Source organism: Primulina eburnea, chromosome 8 (assembly GCF_022965805.1).
Source record: "Primulina eburnea isolate SZY01 chromosome 8, ASM2296580v1, whole genome shotgun sequence".
Classification (NCBI taxonomy): domain Eukaryota; kingdom Viridiplantae; phylum Streptophyta; class Magnoliopsida; order Lamiales; family Gesneriaceae; genus Primulina; species Primulina eburnea.
Window position 1 is genome coordinate 3,757,907 of NC_133108.1, and position 10,282 is coordinate 3,768,188.

The 10,282-nt window shown below is 33.2% G+C and overlaps 1 protein-coding gene across 1 annotated transcript; it reads right to left on the reverse strand.

Moving 5' to 3' along the window:
* Positions 1-2,406: 2,406 nt before the first annotated feature.
* LOC140838512 (9-cis-epoxycarotenoid dioxygenase NCED1, chloroplastic-like) lies at positions 2,407-4,706 on the reverse strand. Its single transcript, XM_073204875.1, has one exon. It carries the CDS (start codon positions 4,609-4,611, stop codon positions 2,800-2,802), a length of 1,812 nt encoding a protein of 603 aa, XP_073060976.1. The 5' UTR covers positions 4,612-4,706; the 3' UTR covers positions 2,407-2,799.
* Positions 4,707-10,282: the final 5,576 nt, after the last annotated feature.

The window sequence follows — 10,282 nt, forward strand, 5'->3', positions numbered from 1 at the left end:
TGCGCTTCTCGAGACAAGATCTTATCTTCTGAACCACTTGAATGCGACACTGTAATCGAGGTGCCCGGGTAGAATGCTTTATACAAGAGATTTATACAAGAGCCCGAGCCTATGACTGCCCGGAGAGTAGAGCATGGGCTTCCACCTGCCCGGCTCCAGAAGAATCCACCTGCAGACTTACTCGAATTTGGGAATCCATTTGATATTCCGGGTCATCCATGACCCGGGCTCTTACGGGGGTATCAATTATAATAATTGTACATTCGTATATAAAACGAAGAAGAAGAAGCCCTGAAAGTCATGTTTCTGGTTTGTCCTGTTGATATTCTAAACATTTTTCAAAAATAAAAACTCAACCAAACATTGTTTATTTAATTTTTTTTTATATAGAAAAACTTGTACGTTATTTTTCCTTTGTATAATTTACTAACAAAATGTGGTGGAAACTGAACATTATTAATTCATGAACATAGGGGCACGCTTCAAAATGGATCAAAATGGTGTTGTGGAGATATCTGGAGTAGGCGATCCGAAGAGACTTTTGAAGAAAATCGGGAGATCGAGCCGCGTAACGCTCCTATGGTTCCAATTCGGACAATGCTCGGAGAACCTATACATGGCCGCGAGCATTGGTAAGAAAAGCGACCCTCCTGCAGCTAAAGAAAATAAACCTATTGGTTACGGTAATAATGATACCAGGTTTCCCTTTCTTCCCAATATGCATGCTGGATTTGCCCATTCCAGGCCAAATTTACTCACACCTTACGGTCCATATTAGCGCCCTCTCCTCAATTTTAAATTTCTAATTTCCTAGTTAACTCGTCGTTTGACTCAAGCTCTACAACTGATTATTGTTATCTATACTATATTATTAAGTGCGATGACATATAATAACTACTTATATAGGACACCAATTTTTCTTTTCCAGTTTTACTCTTATATGATACTAATATTACATTTTTGTTTTTTGTTTTTTTTTAAAATTTCAACACACACATTTATTTTTATTTTTTTTATTTCAACAATTCAAACATCAATTTAGTCCCTCCATAATTTGTCAAATTTCACTGTAATCCATCGATAGTGATAAAAAAGATTGTACACACACGCAACGTGTGCGCAAAGTAACTAGTAAAATATTAATCTCATGCTACTTTGTTACATGAAAAAAATTCTTGAAGGTCACACACATTGCATGAGTAAATACTTGTACATATTTTGTTTAGATATAGTGACTATACTGAATACTCAACAAAAGTAAAAATTACTAAGATTAATTTATTAAGATGATTTTTTTTTACAAAGCATGCTCTACAAAATTAAATATATAATATAGTTAAATAAGTGAAACAACAGTTTTTGAATTAAGAAAACGACTTCCCTAAAGTAGTTACTGTTCAATATTCTTGTTTTATTACTAGTTTTGATATATCTATTAACCAATGTGTAAACTATAGGGGAATCTATTTGCGATTTTTGGTCATCTACTTTGTCAAAAATTCAATTTTTGATCGTTATCATATATAGTAGTATCATATCAACATTACAGGATGAAAAATGATTAAAGGTATCAAAAATTAATAATGCATGATTAAGAATCAGTTTTTACAACGTAGAGAATCAAAATTACAAAACAAATTAAAATATATGACCGTGAAAATTGCAATATTCTCTAAAATATATATCACAAAAACAAACTTTCCATTAATTAAAAGATCGTGAATCTTGATAACTTTTTTAAAACAAAAACCCACGTTAATTACGTACGATTACGAGCATAACTTTACAAATCCAAAGCACCTCATGATTCCGTAAATTAGTTTCTCAAGAAAATTAGGGTTCGTGCCAGCAACAAGAACATTTCCCTTTCGATGGAGATGCGCACGTAAAAGCGAAAAAATCATTCTCTATTTGTGGATTGCATCATTCTATACCATCCATAACCACACACTCATTTACATATTACATTACTAACTGCGTCATTTTATTACTCAAATTACTACAATGGACAAATCATTCAACTTTTTTTTTGAAAAAAAATCTAGTTAATTAAATAGTTTATTTAGAATTATGTAAGTATATGTGACATTAATTATCATGGTACGTATAATCATGTGCTAATTTGAAAAGTATAAAATAATATAGGAATCTAGCTGAACTGGGCAAACGATGCGACAGTGATTTAAGGATGTTGATCAGGGGATACAATTCAAGGGAATATTTGCCTATTATTGACTTTTAATATTTGATATATTGTGCCAAATGTGCTTCATTCAAGGAACTTCTCACTTGTTTTTCAACACCAAGAATAGGGGATACTCCAGGAACAGAATATTGAAGCATGCCTCTTAATAAAATTTATTAATACAATCTCAGATGATTTAATGAATTGGGCTACTCCAAAATTCTAATATAGAAAAGAAAAAACAAACGCAATCTCATGTCATTTATAAACATGTACAAAAAAACAGAGAAAAAGGCCTGTTTTTTTTAATATACAAACATTATCAAACTGTTCTACGGAAACTATGTGCCTATTCTGTCTGATTTTTACATACTACGTGACAGAATCGTGAGAAACCAGCCGAGCTTCCTTACATCCGAAAGCTACCATGCTGGCCCTGGAAACTTACCACGTGAAAACATATTCAGTATTTTTTTTAGCAAAAAAGATGGAAAGAATGAATAATATTATACAGGACTCCAGGAGAGAGATTCCGGGGAGAAGTATATCTAACCATCCCACTGGAAATTCTCCATGGAAAATAGTAAAAAAATGGGTTGAATTGGGATCAGGATTCAGGCCTGGTTTGCCAAGTCTTTTTCATTGATGAATGTACCGTGAAAACCATAGGGAACTCTTGATGGGAGCTTAACCGAGGCCTCCAATTTCATTGTCATGGCATTGATAATCTGGAGTTCTGATTTCCAAGCCTTTTCATCATGGACGAATGTCAGGATATAGCCATCGTCTTCGGATTTTGAATCTGGGCTTGCAGGAAGAAACATGGGTTCTCCCCCGAATTTCTCATCCCCGTAAATGAATTTCTTGATTTCGCCTGTGAAAAGGTTTACCTTTGCGAACCCGGAGACTTTTGGCCATGGCTCTGCAATGGCAAGATATGCGTATTGGGTTTTTCTTCCAAGCCTATTTCTGTTCACCATTCCTGCTTCTAAATTTACCTGATGTTCATATGACAGGATGGGCCTTCGTGTCGATTTTCCGGTCTTCAAATTTAGCCTTATTTCGGACAGAACACTCTTTAATCCTTCTTCGCATTCGTTGAAAATTGAGTCCGGGGGAGTCATACATGAACCAATGACAACTATTTCATCTGTTTCAGGCTCCTCCCATGCATTCCAAAGATGGAAACAGAAGCAATCAGGCACCTCCACCCACTTGATCCCAGAAGAGTTCTTTGCATACTTGTCCAACACACCGAACCTGGCGACTTTTTTCTTATCGTACACAACCGGAGAGCCGCCTCTGATCATTTCCGACAACTTGAACACCACCTGCTGATCCGGCACGATCACGAAATTTTCTGTAATAGCGAAATCATGCATCATTGTCGGTTCAGAAACCGGGATCTCGATGTCCTCTGATTTCTCACCGTTTCTTGAAAACCAAAAGTACTTCAAGTAAGGATTCTGAATCACGTCGTAGCTCAGAGCAAAGAGCTCGCCAGAGACTGGGTCGAGCTTCGGGTGAGCAATCATGGGGGACTTTAACTGACCATTGAAACTGTACCTTCCCACTGTTTCGAGGTCCCCATCCGGATCCACCCGTACATTATAAGGCAAATCATCTTCGGACATGGCCAATAAACGGTTGTTGAAGTACACCAATCCAGCGTTCGCAACTCCGGTTCCATGGTCATGATCAACCAGCTTAAACACCCCGCGAGCATAAAAAAGCAGCAGCCTAGCTATGCCTGAATGGCCGTGTAGCTCTCCAATAGCTTTTGGAAAAACAGGGCGGCCCAAATCCCGTTCCTGGATCAGTCTTTGTGTCTCCGTAAACCGACAGGCATAGCTAGCAGAGCCATCAGAAATTTTCACACTGTGAATCATGCCATCGCCATCGAAGAGGTGGTGTCCTGCGAGCGGCTCGAAGAGCGGATTAGCCCCATTTCTCACGTACACACCTTGAATGGAGTCCGGGATTTTCCCAGTGACCGGGAGTTTGCGCTTCACTGGCCGTTCCGGTACAGGGGAGAAGTTTCCGGCGATTTGGACAACAGGGTCTGCTGTTTTAGGAAAAGGGTGCTCCAGCTCTCGAGCAGTCAGTGCACTCTCCACTGCATCCAGAGCTATTGCCGCAGCTTTCTGAAGCAAACTCCATTGTGGCTTCATTGGAGAAGAAGGCGACTTCCGCTTTTCGATAGTAGCTGGTTTTCTAGCCTTCTGGATTTGGGTTTGGTTCGGGAGACGGATCGTTGGAGCTTGGAGGGAGGATTTTATGTCGAATTTGCCTTTTCTGTGCGGCAAAAGATTGTGCTGGCTGACGGACAAAGATCTTTTGCAGGAGCCCAACTCGGGTATTAATGGCGCGCGCGATTTAGGTTTAATCCATGAACTTGTGGCAGCGTAAGCGTTTGAATTAGCCATTAATGCTCCTTATTTCACAACTGTTAAAAGTGGTCTAATTGAAAGTTTTCGGGTTTTAATCAAAAGATAGAATGGAAAATGAGTGATTTCTGTTTGTGTGCGTCGAGTGGTAGGAGAGGGAGGGGTATATATACAGCCAAAAGTCATGAATGTCAGAGAGCCCACGTGTAAGCTATTTGGAAATACAATTGATTTCACTCTTTTTTTGTTGGTAAATATTACAATTTTGGTTATTTTTTGAGAAATATATATTCACAAAACTTTATTTTAAATATGTCCTAATAAACAAAAAACTGAAGTTTGGTGTGTTTGAGTTATTTCAAGGTTTACAATATGTGATTTATATCATTATCATCCGTTATAATTTTTGGTCAAATGATAAGCGTTCGATCTTACGGAGCTATTTATTCCAATGAATAATTATCTATGTTTAATAGAACAATCGAAACGTGATGTTTAAACTGTCATAAGCTTTAAAATATTAGAGTTGTACTTTTATCAGTAAGTATAATTTTTATTAAAACGTCACACAAACTATCTAAAACAAATTGTGTGTGTATATTTTACGATTCAGGAAATAATAATATAATGGATTTGAATATCCAATTAATTGTGAATGAATGAGGTTGTCGGAGTGGACCATATACATATATAGCTTCTTCGAACTTTGACATGACTATCCTTGTCTTCTTCGCCCCAACTCATAATTCTTGATATTTGCAATGGATTCAGGATTTTTTTTGCATCTAGATCAAGTCTAATGTCATTTTATTTTAAATATATATGGAGCTGTCTCGTGTGAAAGTTAATTTGATAAAAGATTGGGAGGGAATCTAATGTCATTCAAGAAAAATTTTGCGAAAAAAATATAACGTATAGAAAGAAACATTAGTCATATCGAATTTAACATTAGCTATATTCGAGTCGATTTGATTTGATTTGAATCGAATATAACATTAGTTATATTCGAATCCATTTAGTTGATTTGATTTGATTTGAATCCATTCAAATTGTATGCATGTGATCAATTGAACGGGCTTAATTTTGTTGTGCTATACTTGCCTAGACATTTATTTATTCCTCTATTTTTGTTGACCTTTTACGACAAAATTTTATAGCTTTTACATTATATTTTTAGTATAATCAAACAGAAAATTGTTTTGATATATCTCTGTTACTTCATAGATGGGCTCACTATCCCTGGTCCATCACTAACCCAAATAGAAAACAATTTCATCAAAGGCTCAGGTATTCTCTTATAAACACCAGGTTTTAGTGTTCAGTTAATTGATTCACTATATTATTTTTCAACAGCACCCTTAGCTGCTCTCCACTTATATACTCAGTCTCTGACTTGAGCGTCGGAAGGATTACACCGGGACACCCTTCTGACCTCCTTCTAACGGTCTGACTCTAAGCTCAGGACAATTTCGAAACTTTCGTCTGAACTAGTGACATTTATTGAAATCGGACCCTAAATTTCTCGTGAGTATCAATCTCCAAAACAATTTTCTATATATAAAAGTATGTTGCTATTAATATAATAATAAAACATATATAAACATAATGTTTAATTTGAATAACATAGGTGGTCTTAAACCCGCGTTGAAGCCTCTAAAAATAAGGAGAGTGACTTGCTTAACACGTGTCGGGTTTGCTTAGAAGTCTTGAGCTAAATCTCTGTCAAGTCAAATGTCCAACACGCTTGTTTGTCCCCTCCAATATACATATTCCTTTCTCTCCGTATATACCTTGTTCATATTGAAAAGTAAAAAAATATAATAAAATTTAATATAAGTATGATCGAATAAGATATATATCTCATAAAATTGAAATGTGAGACAATTTAAATAAAAAAAAATTGTGTTCTTTTTGTAGTGAATATACATATACTTCGCATGCTTACACAGATAAACTCGATTTTATTATTTTTTTATGAGACTATAAATAATATGTAATATTATAACAAAGATGATAAATTGAAAGTATATTAAAATTTAAACAAAATGTTGGTTGAAATAATAATAGAAGTATACATTCTTTATCCATTACTTTAAACTGTATCTTAGTTTGTTTTAAGACCTTTTTAAAAAAGTTTTTGAACCTAATATTATAAATTATTGTGAACTTTTTCTGTCTACAGTGTAATTTCAATTAGGTATGTGTGTGCGTGTCTGTGTATGTAGTTTATTTGTATATATTTAATTTCAATATATGAGTTTTTTTTTTTATTTTAGAGTAGGTCTCTTGTGAGACGGTCTCACGAATCTTTATATGTGAGACGGGTCAATCATACCGATATTCACAATAAAAAATAATACTATTAGCATAAAAATTAATATTTTTACATGGATGACCAGAATAAAAAATTTGTATCACAAAATACGTCCTTTAAACCGTTTCACACAAATTTTTGTCTTTATTTTATTATTCCTAAAAAAAACTTGTATTTCAATAGATTTGTCAAAAAAGATTAAACGTATTCGCCAATTTATTCCCCTTTATTTAAAATAATTGAGTTATATCGACAATATCTAGTTCCGTCAAATTCAACGCAAAATTAGATAGACTTGTCCAGACAGTTAAAATACGCAAATTGGAATTGGATTAGTAATTTTGCCATTCACCGAAACAACGGGCTGCATATGAACCTACCCCACTGTTTTCATAGTGCTACGTTGAACGATCATCATTTTCAAAGATGTTTGGTTGGATTGTAATAATATTTTTTTTTTTGTTTAAGAAACTAAAAAATTACAGAAAATATAGAGAAAAAAAAAACTTATTGAAAACAGAGATTTTCCTCTGTCTAAGTTAACAGCTTTTAAAAATAAATAACATTAATTTTGAAAATAGAGATTTTCCATAAAATATAATTTATATAATATAGGCTACATATTCAAACTCATGCCTAATATTTCAAAAATTTCCAGCCCTGACATTTAACATCCAGCAATGATACGATTAATTTTGATATATAAAGTGTCACATCCCACGTTCAAAATCATAAAACCTAGACATTCTTTACATGGCTACGTGTTCCCTTTCAAAATGGATTTGCGTGTCGAATTCCTAGCAATTAATTTGTTAATTAAATTAATTAACCTTTAATTTTTATTTTAAATTTAATCCACCTTATGTATTACGTAGGAGATCACGTGTTCATTATTATTAGATTACGCAATTATATTCCCACAAAAATTTGACGTATGTTTAATTAAGCGCTGATTATGATCACCATAATTATTTGTGTGGTTTATATATCTTTAAATATGTTTAATTAGTTGGTAACGAATTAAGTTGTGTTCGGATTCAAATATTTGCATTTTAAAGAATATTTGAAGGAAGAGTTTGAAATAATTCGATTTTGGATGTATTAAGTTCAATACAATGACTTAATAAAAAATAAATAGTTGAAATTTACCATTCATTTTCAAGTAGATTTATGGAAATATATCGATTGATTTGTTATTATGGATTTGAAATCTTTTACTCCAAATTCAGCTATCCAAATGTAATGCTAGTGCATTCGAAGTTTTTATTCGTTTAATTTAATTAAAATTTTATGGGTTAGAGAAGGACGTTATATATATATATATATATATATATATATATATATATATATATATATATATATATATATATATATATATATATATATATATATTTATTTATTTATTTATTTATTTATTCATGTAAATACATCAAACTGTTTTTATTACTTATTATTCAATCAACGAGAAGGCCATATAACAACATGAAATCTGATGAAAAATTGTTTGCTCATTATGGGGAAAGACAAGCCCCCAACTAGTTTCTTAAAGATCTCCCATGTTCTCCATGCTAAGCATGTTACCACATGCCTAACATCAATAAATTCTAACCAAAGCATGATCTCCAATTCTTTGGTCAAACATAATTGTGGAAACTTTAAATTAATTTTAAATTGTGTTTCCCCATAAATATATTATGGTTAGTGTTTTTCACGAAAATTGTGAGGCGTATCAGACACGTGATCGTGCCAAATGTGAAATGATCCGATTTCTTTATCAAGCGTTGTGTGTTCCGATTCGACCGTTAGTTCTAATTCTTTCGGCATGGTTTCAAAGCAAAAAGTATAAACCGAGGACTATGATGAAATTATAGAGAAAATTCATGAACAACATCAAATTTAATTACGTTGTTATGAACATGAACGACATTATCACTAGAAAGTTGGAGGAATATGCGAAATCTGAAGAAACTAATACTAGAAATTGGATATAGATGAACTATTTAGAGAAATTTTAAAAAGTTTTGTACTGCTTTTGTTGGATGTGTTTCTTGTGTCATATTCTTATTCTTATTTTTGTTTTTGTTACACGCTGTGGAGCAGTTCCGGCCATATTCCACGATCGTCCATGATATGTCGTGGATCAACTCCTCCATCGTGGTCTTCAACTGACACCTTCTTGGGCTCGTCTATTGGGCCTCTCCACATCTTACAGACTTCTTATAATTAGTGGACTTTCAAGATTTGGGCTAAACAATTAGATATTAATAAATGTATTTTTTTAAAAAATGTGCACGCTCCATGATAGGTCAACACTTTAATACATCATAGATGATGATAACAATACAAATTAAATATTTTAAATCATGTAACAACTCAAACACCATATCCAGATCACTCTCTTAGTAATGGTAAATTGGTAATCATAACAGTTTTTATTAATAACTGCACTCGTTGCAATACATGAAAATCGAACAAGAGATATTGCTTTGGTATCTATCGTGGGATCAAACAATTATCACTTTACCAAAAAATTTATGTTATATTTATATATATTATTTAAATAATTATCTAATAACCGATTTTTCATAAAATCGGTCCAAATGAACGTTAATATATATATTTATATATATTATTTAAATAATTGTTAACTGAAAAAAACGTAGTACCAAACTCCACATGTCTTCCGGTCCAAATGAACTAATTGCGGCGCTGAATCGTGATCAATTTCTAACAGTGGTGATTAATTTAGGTTTTCAATTTTAATGACTATGAAAAGGCAGCTAAAGTCTCCGAGAAGACAGGAGTTATCTATCATTTTTATCGTTGGTTTACTAATAATTCAATAATTTCATCATTCGAACCAAATATGATGTCAAGTAGAATATTGTATTATCAGTCTTTTAAATCTATCTTATTGCAAATTTTATTTCTTACATTGTCAAATTTCACTGTTAATTTTAATATTTTTTACTCACGATGTGATTATGATATGGTGTTGATATATACGTAATACAATACCACATCAACAAAGACTAAAACCGCCAAAAACTGAACGAGACATAATTATAAGTGCAACTTTACCTAGTCATTTTTCCATAGGTTAATCGGAATATGCCTCTTTTCTCATCAATATCTATTTTTTTAATTTTTTATAATATACGGGTAGGCATATGCCCTCGCGTCATTCTCACATACTCAAATGATAATCGAACAATTTGTTTGTGAACCGTCTGTTTATATCGTCGATCGGACAACATATTCTAGGTACATTAATAATGACCACAATCTAAGAATGACAAGACTTCAATCAAACTTTATGAACATATGGCTGTATTATATTCTTTGCACTCAAACGATGGCCCATTCCCAAAGGTTTATCATCTAAGAAGGCACATG

Bases quoted from the DNA above. Each gene is read 5' to 3' on its own strand.
- LOC140838512 (XM_073204875.1), bottom strand. From the start codon at position 4,611: ATGGCTAATTCAAACGCTTACGCTGCCACAAGTTCATGGATTAAACCT.